The following is a 13,773-nucleotide window of genomic DNA, read 5'->3' on the forward strand; positions in this document are numbered from 1 at the left end:
CCATCAGCTCTCCGGGCAAAGTGAAGCCCGCAGGCATGGGACGGGACAGGCCCTGAGGCAGATGGCCCAGAACCCTGGCACCCAGAGGTCACCTGTATTTCTGCCCCACTGTGTCCTGACCCACGAGGTTTTTCTTTCAGTGCTTTCCTTCGCCATCACAAAAAGGAACTGCTATAGACGGGAAGCTCCCTGTGATGGGCAGGCCCTCCTCGGCGCTCTCCCAGGTGGGCGCTCCACCAGGAACCTGCAGTGAGCCCAGCACCAGTGGGCTGTGGGGACCTTGAGTCCACCTGGGCTGTCTTTGTGCTCCAGGAGCCCATGAAGGGGCAAGGATGTGCGGGAGTCATTGCTGGGGAAGGGGGAACACAGCTGGCACCAAATGAATGCCCTGAGCCCAGCGGCAGGCCTGTGAGGCAAGGTCGCCTAAGTGGGGAGGGCCGATGGAACCGGAAGTATTCTGAGCATCCAAGAGCACCTGGAGGAAGGTGCAGCAGCCACCTTACAGGTGTGGAAACTGAGGCAGGACGTGGGCAGGGGCGGGGCCAGGGGGTGGGGCTGCGGCCAGGGGCAGGGATGGAGCAGGGCCTGGGTCACGGGTGGGGTGGGGCGGGACAGAGCCAGGGCAGGCTGGGGTGGGGTGGGGCGGGACAGAGCCAGGGCTGGGGTGGGGTGGGGTGGGGCAGAGCCAGGGCAGGCTGGGGTGGAGTGGGCTGGGGTGGGGTGGGGTGGGGTGGGTTGGGCTAGGGTGGGGTGGGTGGGGTGGGGTGGGTTGGGCTAGGGTGGGGTGGGTGGGGTGGGCTGGGGTGGGGCAGAGCCAGGGCAGACTGGGGTGGGGTAGGCTGGGGTGGGGTAGGGCAGGGGGGTGGGGTGGGGTAGGGCAAGGGGGTGGGGTGGGGTGTGGTGGGCCAGGACAGGCTGGGGTGGGGTGGGGTGTGGTGTGGTGGGCCGGAGCAGAGCCAGGGCAGGCTAAGCCTCCTCCAGAGGCAGCAAGGCCCCATGGGGAACTGCTCTGAGGCCTCGTCCAGACTTTCTCCAGAAAGGTGGGGTCTACCACCTTCACCCCAGGAGCTCTGGACCCCAAACGCCTTCTTAATTCTCTTAAACCAAACAAAACCTGGGCACTAAATGACAAAACCACAGAAATGACAAAGTCACCTCCTTTCTTTCCAGCTGCCTCTGCCTTCCAGAACTTAAATGTTCTTAATTTTTAAAATTCCTGGAGCATGAACTGGATACTGAAAGCTGCCAGGGGCTCTGGCCAGTGATGTGGGGTGGAGGGGTTCCCTCTGCAAAATGTCAGGTTTGGCACACAGAGGAAAGGGCAGCTGTGTCAGGAGCTATGGAAGCAGGGCTCTGGAACACTGGGGGCCACTGTGGAATCATGGGGTTGATCAGGGACATGTGCGTAGAACAGGCCGCACCCAGGAACGCGCCGAGCCCAGGGCCAGGGCCTGTCCTGCCCTCTCCAGCGCTGAGGCCGGATGGACTCAGCATGGCCGAGTGTGGGCTGTGGCGCAGATAAAGGGTGTGGAGAGACAGAGACACAGGCGCACAGAGGCAGCTCGCAGTTCCCGTTCCCAGAGAATTCCCCTGGAAGCTGACCCCAGGAAAACACAACTCACCAGTTTATTTGGATATCGTAAAACCACAGGCTGGACGGGCGCTCCAGGGATGAATGCACCTGCCGAGAAAGGAACAACGGTGTTGCCCATGGCAGCCCACGCAGGACGGCGTCTGCTGCGTTTCTCATGCTGCCCTTGGAATAAAAGTGAGCTTTTCTATCTAGGCCTTCCTGGTCAGCAAGGGCACTCCATGCCTGGACTATCTCAACATCTGTCCTGACCGTAAACACCCAGCACCACAGCACGGATGGGCGGGGACATCAGCCAGGGGCACTCCCCGGCCAAGGAACACTTTCTGTTATAACATTGCGCACGAGCTGGAAGGCATCTGTGGAGGGACACCTTCTGCTATAACATCGCGCACCAGCTGGAAGGCGTCGGTGGAAAGTGGGGGTGCTCATCACCGGCCATGCTCATCCACCTGATGGGGTTAGGGTATGCCCTCACCAAGCACACACATCTGCCTCGGGGCCCCACCCGCCGCCCTCATCTGCCCCTGGGGCTCAGCTCCAAAGACAGGCGGATTTGGTGACAGCTGCAGCAGGACCTGCCCAGGATCTGCCTCTCTCTCTGAGCGGCTGCCACCTGATGGGCTCCCAAGGAATCAGGAGGAGCCCCAGTGAGGCCCAGCTAGAGCCACAGGCCGCGGAGGCTCAGGAACTTCCCCGTTCCCACTGGAATTGTGGCGGTACCCAGCAGCCGCTCCGCTTTCTCACTGGCCGGAGTTGTGCCCTTGCGGGCTGGAGCAAGGCACCATGGACCTGTGGATTCTGTTTCTATTTTAAATTCTATTTAAATTTCTATCGTACGAGTTTTTTTTTAACTGGAAAACTCAGGCATCAGAAGCGCTCAAGTTTTAGAACAGGACAGGCGGTCTGAGAAGGGCTCCCCTGCCTGGCGACCTGAGGCTACGCGGGTGAATCCCCAGGCAGCACGTTCCTCCCAGGCTGCCACCGAGTGCTGCTATGTGGTCAGAAATCTGGGGTTGGTCCTGGCTGCAGAATTCTGCACAATTCTGGGAGAATGGAGCCCATGCTTGCCCCTGGGGCTGCCAGGAGCGTCTGTCCCTAGGGCCAATTCTCCTTTCACAGTGGCCTGAGGCCAGAGGCCCGTGTCAGGGCTGAAACCTCAAGCTGACCGCCCAACCCGCTCAGCTTTCGTCTCATGCAGGACATCCGCCTGCAGCCTTGGTGTCCAGCCGGTACCCAAAGTCCCTGGGACCGTGTGCCGCAGCTTCCCCCGTGTCCAGGGCTGGGTTGCCCCCTTCCTGCTGTGGGCTCAGCAGCACTTGGGAGTGAGCTCACACAGTTCACCCAGCACTTCTGTGTGCCCAGGTGGACAGGTGGCTGTGTCAGGGGAGACGGAGGACGGGAGGGCTGGCACAGACCCAGGCTCAAGCCCCAGCTCCAACGCCCGGCAGCCGAGTCCCAGCCCCTGAGACATGCAGTGTGGAGAAAATAGACCTCACTGCCTGGGACCGAGCCCAGGAGCACGCGTGGAGTGCCGAGACCTGCTGCGGGTGATAATGGCTTTGCTGCTGCAGCTCGGCTGACCGTCTTGACCATGTGTCAAGGGAACATCACTGAAACTCAGTAAGAATCAAAGGAAACCTCAACACCCTGGGGACCTCTCAGGAAAGTCCCCAAGAGCACAGAAACCCCCCATGAGCCTGAAAGGTCAGTGACTTCATGGAAACCCCGGTGGGAAAGTCTGTAGGGGTCTCTGGCCTCCCTAGTCTCCCAGGGGCCCCTGAGGGTCAGCAGCACCCAGACCCCGCCAGCACCGTGCACCCAGGGCAGGCTGCACAAGGGCCAGGCTGGGAGAAACAAGATGAAGGAGTTGGAGCCCAGGGCTTCTGAACGCAGGAACAAGGCTGAGTGGAGGAGGCACGGGCTTCTAAACTGCACAGAAACCTCCATATTCACACATACCTTGTGCTGGGCATCGGTCTAACTTCACTAGTTGCAACAATGAGGCTGGAAGATGGCTCAACAGAGACCCCTGAGGCCCCCAGAAGGCCACCACCCCTTATTCACCCTGACCATCCCCCACAGCCCACCCCACAGGAAGAAACAGTCCACCATGGCCCAGGGAGAGCCGTGTCCACATCTGGCCACAGCCCGTGCAGGGAGGCCGCTGCAGCCCAGGGAGAGCCACATCCATGTCTGCTCACAGCCCGTGCAGGGAGGCCGCTGCGGCCCAGGGAGAGCCACATCCATGTCTGCTCACAGCCCATGCGGGGAGGCCGCTGCGGCCCAGGGAGAGCCACATCCATGTCTGCTCACAGCCCGCGCGGGGAGGCCGCTGCGGCCCAGGGAGAGCCACATCCATGTCTGCTCACAGCCCGCGCGGGGAGGCCGCTGCGGCCCAGGGAGAGCCACATCCATGTCTGCTCACAGCCCGCGCGGGGAGGCCGCTGCGGCCCAGGGAGAGCCACATCCATGTCTGCTCACAGCCCGTGCGGGGAGGCCGCTGCGGCCCAGGGAGAGCCACATCCATGTCTGCTCACAGCCCGTGCAGGGAGGCCAGGAAGAGCCACATCCATGTCTGCTCACAGCCCATGCAGCAAGGCCGCTGCGGCCCAGGGAGAGCTGCGTCCACTTCCAACAGCCACATTCAGCAGGCCCAGCCTCTGCATCCTCGGGCAGTTGTGCCATCGCTGGGCCCACACAGCATCCTAGGGCCTTCTCACTATCTTCGTTCTGCTCTGAGAGCTTGGAGCTGGCAGGCAGGTGGGGTGTAGGCATGTGGAGGGCATGGGCCCAGGACCTTCCAGGAGGGGTCTCCAGGCACCCAGTCAGCCGATCCTGCTCTAGTGCCCTCTGACAAGGAGGGTGAGTGTGGGCACTGGAGAGGAAGGCCCCACATGGGCCTGTTTCAGGAGCAACTCAATCCCTGCAGAGCCCTGAGGGTCCCAGCCCTGCTGGAACCCACCACATCCAGCAGACCCCACAGGGCTCTGCTGAGCTCTGTCACCCCCACCTCAGAGGCGGCACCCCTGGCCTGGGTCAGAACAGGGGGACTCAGGTGGACAGTGCAGCACAGACAAGAGACGCTCAGGAGAAAGAAGGTGCCTGGGCCCAGGAGGACCCTGGCGGAGGCTCCAGAAGCCTGAGGCTGGAGGCTGGGCCCGATTCGGGAAGGTCTCCGGGGATGAAGGTGGGGAGTCGGCAGTGGTGCCCAAACAGGGGTGACCCCAGCAACATGACCCCAACATCAGGCGATGTGATGGAAGGTGGAGGGAGGGTCTGAGTGGGCGGGCTGCCATGGAGCTGGGGCAGCTGGAGCCCAAGACACCAGGCAGGTTGTGGGTGCCTCTGTTGTCAGGCTCAAGGCAGGAGACCCCCGCAGCTCTGGAGGGCTCCACCACGAGGCGTCAGGATCACGCACCACACACCAATTTCACCTCCAAACAGGAGGCTCCAAACCTCACTAAAAAGTACCCAGCTAAGACGAACGAGGGCCTGGAAGATTCCGAACATGTGACTCGAGGCAGCGTGAACCCCGGGCCTGAGGGTGACACGTGGAACTCACGGCTGGACCCACTGGAAATGGAGATGGGGACAGGATCAAGCCACCGTGTCGTCTCCCCAGACGCCGTGGAACCCACCTGGGGCACAGCGAGCACCCTTCCTGGACTGCACACAGTGAGCTCCTGCTGGGCACTGCCGTGACTCCCCTCAGTTTCGTGATATGCGTTGAGAGGTGCTCACACGCCCTCCTCACGTCTACATGAGGGCCGCCAGCTCCAAAGGGCAAGGCGATGGCCCTCCCCAGGAGCCTCCCCGCAGGCACGAGGCTCCACTCCCGAGGAACACCCGCCCCTGAAGACAGGGCCCAGCACTGACCCCAGCCCCACATCTTGCCAAGGAACAAGACCTGACATACTTGCCAGCTGTCTTCTGCCTGGGGCCTTGGAAACACGGCCCACTTTCGGCCTTCACCAAGGGTGCCCACAGGCCATGCGCAGGCATGGGCCCAGTGTGGCGGGAGCACGTGGATTCTTGGTCACCGGGTGCCACCTCCACCCTCTGCATCTCTGGTTCTGATCAGAATGACTCAAAACCACATGTGGTGAAGACAATGGAATGGGAAGACCCAGTACCTTCCATTGAGCTGTACCTTGAAGCCTCTGCTAGCAAAACCTGCCATCTGCCTGCTGCACCAAGGAGGGTGGAGGGTGAAAGCACGCGCATCTGAGCCGGAAGAGGATGGCTACAGGCTCGGAAACCACGGCGGCACATGTAGGTGAGCGACTGCACACTTCCTCGACCCAGGTCCCATAAATATCCAGAGACTCAGGTTGTGCGGCCCCGGAGGCAGGGCAGCCGGTGCCAGTCCGAGCGACGTACTGGCTTTTCCACGTGGCTCTGACCCAACCTGGGAGAACAGGTCTGCATGCCCCAGTATGGACACAGCTGATGAAAGCCACTACTTTCTAAAGTAGCCCAAGGGAGACGACAGGATCCAGGTGGACCCTCTGACATGCCCAAGGATGTGCAGAATTCCAAACAGACTCAGTGCAGAAAGAACACTAGACCCGGGTGACTGCTGCAGGAGAGGCCCAATGCCTGCTCACTGCCACACTTCCCACGTCAGGGGTGCAGACACAACACTAGACCCGGGTGACCGCTGCGGGACAGACCTAATGCCTGCTCACTGCCACACTTCCCACGTCAGGGGTGCAGACACAACACTAGACCCGGGTGACCGCTGCGGGAGAGGCCCAATGCCTGCTCACTGCAACACTTCCCACGTCAGGGGTGCAGACACAACACTAGACCCGGGTGACCGTTGCGGGAGAGGCCCAATGCCTGCTCACTGCCACACTTCCCATGTCAGGGGTGCAGACACAACACTAGACCCGGGTGACCACTGCGGGAGAGGCCCAATGCCTGCTCACTGCAACACTTCCCATGTCAGGGGTGCAGACACAACACTAGACTCGAGCAACCAAAGCGGGAGAGACCCAAGTTCTCATGCATTTCAGTCCCCCCTCCCCAGGGAGAAAGAATACTGTCTAACTGGGGACCTGGGGACCTGAGGACCTGGGCATCTGAGGATGGCTCCCAAGGATTTGCACCTGGGATTCCCAGGCGGGTGTAGGGGGTGAGGTGCAGGCGAAGAAGGGTGCCCTGAGCCATTCAAAGGCAAGGAGGCCCCTTCTGGACCCAGGACCCCCCTAGCCTGTATCTCAAAACAGAGGCAAACATCTATCTCCACCTCACTGGAAACGCCCTGAAACCATAACTTCTCCATCTTCCTGCAAACATGATAATCCTTGACTCACATTCTCAAATTTATTTTGTGACTTTTCTTAGGAATACCTCTAAGAACCCCAGCATACAGGATAAAAACAGAAACTGTTCTTATGTGCACAGCACATTATTAAAAAACATCTCTTTAATATTTTCCTTTTCTCTTGGAGAAAAGTAAACAATTAAGAAAACTACATACCAGGTTTGAAGGTAATTAGGCAGGTCCTGTTCGTACAAGTTCCTTCTGGAAAAATCATTATCTGGGAGTGGGAGAAAGAAAAGGATCAGCATTAAACTGTACATAATTATAGTTCAGAGCTTACAGAAGCCAATCTTCACAATATATTTTCTTTGCTGCTGACATAATTTAGACACCGTGATCATATTCAGAATCTAAATTATTAAAATGCATTATGGAAGCACACGCTGATTTCCGCTCTGCTGGTTTTATTAAAGTGCAGCAGCAGTGTCAATACACAAACAGCATCTGTCTTCTTCAACTACAGCTCCTGAAAAGCAGGGTAATCGCGGTGCCCACCTCTCAGACACTGTGAGAACCAGGTGCAACTAAATATAACCCACGGTTGGCACAACATAAGCATCTCCTGGGGGCGGCACTCATTCTCATCAGGAAGAAGGCGGGGAGGAGAGCAAAGACCCACAAATGGCAGTGCCTGGCTGATGGAGCCGAAGGAGGGCTGGGACCCCAGCAACGGGCTGGATGAGCAAGAAAGCCGAGCCCCAGTCAGGCAGCACCCTCCACACTGGGGTTTCAATTCCTCCGACTCACACTGGCCTGCAGTAGCAGGAACTGCACTCAAACTCCCAGACCCGCAGGCTGCTTTCAGTTATGGGCCCTGCGAGGAAGACAGACCTCAGGCGGGCCGGCGTGGGCTCACCCTGGCAAGCCCAGGGCCAGGCAGGCCAAATGGGTGGGGGAGGAGACTGCCTGTGCTTGCGGGGACCGAGCTGGAGCACCCTGGAAGTCACAGCCCTCTAAGGGGCTACCCCCAGCCAGACCCTGCAAAGCTTCCTGAGCAATCAGATCCCAGACAGTTCTGTGAAATTTCCAGCTTCTAATGCTGGCTCAGCTGGAAAGAAGAAAAAGAGCGTTCAAGCTAATGTCGGCCGAGCTGCCCCTACAGCTTCTGAATGATGCCTGGGAACCAGCATACAGACCAGGAAGTTTACTCCAGGACTTTTAGAACCGCCCAACACACAGCAGGCTGACACATCAACTCCAAAATCAGACTGCACCAGGAGGGCGGGTGAGCAATGCTCTGAGTCAGAACTTAGTTCAGAAAAGATGATTCAGGAAGCTGAGATGCGTTTGAGAATTGTTTTTCTTTACTTTAACTTTAAATTTCGGGCACCGAAACCAAATGCGCCTGACAGCACCCTCCTGAGTTCATGCACTCACTAGGAGAAGAGAATCAGAATCCAGCCCTGGAGGAAGGGCCCCCGGTTTCTTTCTCCCCACTCTCGAAGTTCGCATCTTTCGGAATAAAACCGCTGCAACACAATCAGGGCTGCGTGCGTTACCTGCGGCCACTTTCCGTTTGACTGCGCCCGTCTCTTGATTTCTTCTACTGTTTTCCTGCGAGAATCCTGGTCGGACCGGGACACGAACACAGGCCGTATATACCGGATCAGAGCTGGAAGAGAGGAGGGGAGAGGATCACGTGGAATGCACGGCTCCCGCCAGGCAGGGCTGAGGAACGAGGGGGCTGCTGCATGGCACCCAGTGGGGCGGGAGACTCCAGATGCCCCAGGGGCTGTGCCATGGGTGGGCTGTGAGTCCCTGCCTGAGGGAAGGGGAACAGCACCCAGGCTTCCCACGTCTGACAGCAGGAAGCCCTGTAGCCTCAGTGCCACAATTAACAAACACCAAGTCCACGGCACCCACTGAGGACACAGAGCACAGAACGGAGGTCAATGAAAGACAACCGCCAGGAAGCAGAAAGTCTTTAGTCCCGGTCTTCACAGAAGACACGGTTGAAGGTGCCAGGTCCCTGGATTGGACGCTGCCCACCCCCTGTGGGTTGAACTGCATCCCCTAAAAGACAAGCTGAAGTCCTCACTTCTGGTACTGGGAATGGGACCTCATTTCAAAACAGGTGGTAGCAGATGCTCACGGTCCCAGATGAGAGTCCCTATGGGAGGAGGAGACAAAGCAGATGCTCAAGCTAAAGTCCCAGATGAGGGTCCCTATGGGAAGAGGAGATGAAGAGGGGGAGACAAGGCCAATGATGAAAGAGGCCATGCGAGGATGTGACCACAGCCCCCGCCAGGAACCTGGAGGGCTGAGGGAGCTTTCAGAAGAGCCCAGTGCGGCCAGCACTTTGTTCTGGCGCTTCTGCTTCTAGACGGTGGGAGAATACATTCCTGTTGTTCTAAGCCACCAGCTTTGTGGTGCTTTGTAGCACACCCCCAGTTCTAACCATGGCACCCCACAGCCTCCTGGAAGTTGCAGGGTCGGGGTACAAGGGACAGCCCGCCACGAAGGCTGGTGCTTAACCAGGGCAACGCGGCCACGGCATCTGTCTTTCTGCAAGAGGATTTGAACGTGGAAACATACTTCTTAGAAGAGAAAACTCTGAAGACTTTAAAATGAAACTATCCCTGAGTGGAGCTTCCTTTTTGAGGATGGTGAGCAGGATCCACGCTTGGCGCCCCCCAGGCCAACTGAGGATGTCTCTGACCCCACCACGGGCTCCTAGGCTGCTGCAGGTCAGCCCCACCTCCCCACCCCAGTTCAGTTTCCAGTTTCTTTTCTTAGCATTTTTATTACTTGTAAGGAGTAGCATTTCATGACTTTTATTCTTTCTTGGAGGTTCTTTCCTCCAAGAACAATGAGAAAATTGAAGCCAAAAAAAGAAAATTCCTTCTATCTTGTGGTTGCCTGTTGGGTCTCTGTGGTCTTTCCTATGCCTTGAATCATTGTGCTTTTTCACGATTCCAGTACTATCCCATCCTTGCTCATCGGTTATTCCCAACTCTGCTAAAAAGGACGAAATCAGAAGGAAGGGAAGAATGGCGGAGTCGTCTCGCAGGATGGCGCACGCGTGAAAGAAACGGCCCTGACTGCGTGGTCTTTTGGTGCCCACTGTTTTGGCCAAAGCGTCCCAAGGTCATCCCGGGGCACACGGGGTCTGGAGATGCCACCCTGCCACCTTCGCGATCTTGTCAGCTGGTTTGTTTCATGAACAGAGTAGAGATTTCAGAAGTTGTCTATAACGGCAAAGAACAGAACAGTGACGTCGGGGCGTTTCACACTCAGATGGGTCCGAGGGTAAATGTGGGGGGTGCAGGGTGAGGACTCTGTATCCGAGTGAAGTCTTGGGCCATGTGTCTTCATGTGAGTTGCCCGGTGTGCGTTTCACACTGAGAACTGGGCGGTGAGGACAGCAAGGAGAGGCAGCTCCTCCCCGGGAGCCCTGAAGAGGGAAGGACGTCACCACGCCGTGTGCACAGCCACACTGAGACTGGTGCATTTTGCCAGCAAGAAGGTGACAGCGTTCTGCCGTCTTTTGGGCATTTGAGCCTCAAACTTTCCTTGACAAGGTTTGTAAATGGATGGTGCGGATATGAAGGTCACTGAAAGGAAACTAAGAATGTGAAAAGGAAAAAATCCACCTGGTTGATCACTCTAATTGGTATTGATACATCTAAAAATGAAAATATTTTGAACATTTTCAACATTCATTTCTTCAACAAAGTTGCGAGCTGTCAAAGGGTCCATGAGAGGAACCAGAAGTCACCACAAGCTGGGACCGGGGAGATGTCTCTGAGCTGGAAACCTGGGAGACGTCTCTGAGCTGGGACCAGGGCAGATGCCTCTGAGCTGGAAACCAGGGAGATGTCTCTGAGCTGGGACCAGGGCAGATGTCTCTGAGCTGGAAACCAGGGAGATGTCTCTGAGCTGGAAACCAGGGAGATGTCTCTGAGCTGGGACCACGGGAGATGTCTCTGAGCTGGAAACCTGGGAGATGTCCCTAAGCTGGGATGGGGGAAGATTATCTCTGAGCTGGGACAAGGAGAGATGTCTCTGAGCTGGGGCCAGGGGAGACGTCTCTGAGCTGGAACCCGGGGAGACATCTCTGAGCTGGAGCCTGGGGAGACGTCTCTGAGCTGGGGCCTGGGGAGATGGTTCTGAGCTCCCGAATCAGAGGGTGCTCCAGGTGCGCAGTAGAGGAGTCGTCAGCCACGCCCCAGTATGACTGCCCTTTCAGGCCAGGACAGCAGGGAGCAAAATGTGGTTCCCGCTAAGTCTGAATTCTAACGAAAATTTCTGATAAGCTTGTTTGTCACTATCCTCTCCCTCGCAGGTCCGTGGATTATCTCTGAAATGACAAGAAACACACAGGGCTCCACGAGGGCCCTGCACACAGCAGCACGGCTGTGACCATTCTTCCTGCTGCGCTGAGATGAAGGTCAGTGCTGGGTCCCTGGGTTGGTCCAGAAGAGGTGGAATCCCGGGCCTCTAGAAAGATGAGACTACAACGTCCAGCGTCACCGCACCAAACACTCCTTTGTGCTGGCGATCTCCACAGGGGGGCACCAAGGGGCACAGGGAGAGCCCGGCCAAAGCTCAGGTTCACTCTGGGTGGGCCAGTCCCCCTATCCAAGGACCCCTGCAGCTGCGAGGGTGCCTGGGCACACGGCTCCACAATCCCCCTCCCTGAGCAGATGACGAACGACCACGGGCCTTTGCCACGGTGGGGGCACAAACGTGGTTTCCTGGGTATGCCGGAACCACAGGATGCAAAGGGTGCTCAGTGGAGCTGCGGCTGCCCCATGAGCCTGTGGAGCTTGCAGAGCGGGGAAACCTGCATGTGAGAGCCAAGGCCATCACTCGGACGGTGCCTGCAGTCCAGTCGCGCCTCCAGTGCCGGCCTGTCCAGCCTCCTCCAGGCTTCCCCAGCCAGCTGAGTGCAGCGAGCCCTCCAGTCCCACCAAGGACCATCCCCAATTTCCAAGCCTGATCCAGGCAGACTCAGGCCACCCACAACTGCTCAGCTGCAGGCACGGTCTGGACACCCTCCAGCTGCTGCAGGCCCAATCCCCCACGGGCCGTGCCGGGGTTCCTCACCCCACTTCCAGCCTTCCTGTCCCAGCTGTGGCCGCCACCCTCAGGGGTCAGCACCACAGACTGAATGTGTCCCCCCAGATATTCTCTAGAAAACTGTCACATGAATGCTAACGTTAGGTGCTGCATGGAAACAGCCAGCAGGAGCGCCCAGGTGAGGGCCCTGGCCACAGGCGACGCCCCTCCTCCCAGCAGCTCCTTCCCTCAGCACTGCCCACTGCCAACCCAGGACCCGCTGTGCCCCAGAACGTGCTGTGCTGTGCTGAGGGCGCCTGTGAAGGAAGCACGAGGACAGAACAGGCCCAGCTGCCCTGAAGAGCACCGAGGACAGAGCTCTGGTGGGTCAGGGCTGTGCACACGTGGGTGAGGGGCCACGCAGGGCTCCAGGGCTCCCTACAGTCCTCCCAGAGCAGTGGGTCCATGGGACGCGGCCCCCAAAGATGGGTCCACATGCTGACCCTGGAACCTCTGAATGGGGCCTTATTTGGAAAAAGGTTTTTACAGAGGTAACTCGTTAAGGATCTCAAGACGAGAGCATCCTGGATCACCCAATGACTGGACCTTATAAGAGACACACGGAGGAGACACTTGGAGGGAGCCAGGCCAGTCGACCACTGAGGCAGAGTCAGAGTGACGCAGCCACAGCCCAGGATCGCCTGCAGACCCCAGAGGAGGAAGAGGCAGGAAGGGGACCCACAGGGCCTTCGGCCCAGAGACGCCTTGATTTTGAACATCTGGTCCCCAGATGACGAGAGGGTGAATCTCTGCTGCAGTGAGTCCCTGGCTTTGGGGAGGGGTGACGGCAGCACCAGGTGATCAGGCCCCTGGGTTCACGGCACAGCCCCAGGGCATGGGCAGCCCTGCTGACCTGCTCCCAAAGACTTCCAGAACTGCCATCTGATAAAGGTGAGCCACCCTTGCCAAGCAGACCTGGAGCAAGCACTGTAGCCTGTTATGATAGTGAGGGCACTCAGGTACCAATAAAAATAACAATTACAATAAAATAAATAACAATTACCAATAAAAATAAAATAACAATGAAAATTACACAGGAAACCACAACACAGAAAATGGGGCACAAGGCCAATGTGCCCGGCAGGGGGGGCTCGATCACTCCCAGCAGCTGGAGGGGGGTCCCTCACTCCTGGCAGGGGGGGCTCAATCACTCCCAGCAGCGTGCGGGGCGGGGGTCCCTCACTCCCGGCAGGGGGGTCTCACTCATTTCCAGTAAGTAGGGGTCCCTCATTCCTAGCAGGGAGGGATCTCTCATTCCCAGAAGGGGGGAGTCCCTCAAAACCAGCAGGGAGTCCCTCACTCCCAGCAGCAGAGGGGGTCTCACTCATTCCCAACAGAGGGGGGACCCTCACTCCCAGCAGGAGGGGAATCTCTTATTCTCAGCGGCAGGGGGATCTCTCACTCCCAGCAGGGCAGGGTCCCTCACTCCCAGCAGGGGTGTCTCACTCACTTCCCCAGATCGGGATGTCTCTGCTCTCTGCCTTCATCACGATGGAGGACATCGTCATGGTCACAGGGATGGCGTCGAAGTAGGACGAGTGAGGCGCGAGCGTGAGGATGGCCGCCTCGGTGGGCAGCGCCTGCCGCCCCTTCACGGCCACCCGGTGGAAGCCGCCGGCGAACCACATGGTACGCATGATGGCCTTCAGCAGGAAGTCCACAACCCTGCAAAAGAGGGCGCTGCGTCACGCGGGCACACGGGCACGGGTCCGGTCTCGGAGGCTGTGTGAGGCACAGGGTCGGTCCCACGGGAGGGCCCTCCAGGGCGCAGTCCAGGCCACGGGCTTCC

The 13,773-nt window shown here is 58.4% G+C and overlaps 1 protein-coding gene across 1 annotated transcript in view; it reads right to left on the reverse strand.

Moving 5' to 3' along the window:
* Positions 1-13,773, reverse strand: part of LPCAT1 (lysophosphatidylcholine acyltransferase 1) — a 63,730-nt gene that overhangs the window by 19,965 nt on the left and 29,992 nt on the right. The window contains exons 3-6 of the mRNA XM_002815391.4: positions 13,435-13,649; positions 8,423-8,535; positions 7,080-7,140; positions 1,623-1,681 (exon numbers count right to left, since the gene is read on the reverse strand). Coding sequence (XP_002815437.1) covers positions 1,623-1,681; positions 7,080-7,140; positions 8,423-8,535; positions 13,435-13,649 — 448 coding nt within the window. The remainder of the gene's footprint in view (positions 1-1,622; positions 1,682-7,079; positions 7,141-8,422; positions 8,536-13,434; positions 13,650-13,773) is intronic.

The sequence above is a fragment of the Pongo abelii genome, chromosome 4, assembly GCF_028885655.2.
Source record: "Pongo abelii isolate AG06213 chromosome 4, NHGRI_mPonAbe1-v2.0_pri, whole genome shotgun sequence".
In the NCBI taxonomy this organism is placed as follows: domain Eukaryota; kingdom Metazoa; phylum Chordata; class Mammalia; order Primates; family Hominidae; genus Pongo; species Pongo abelii.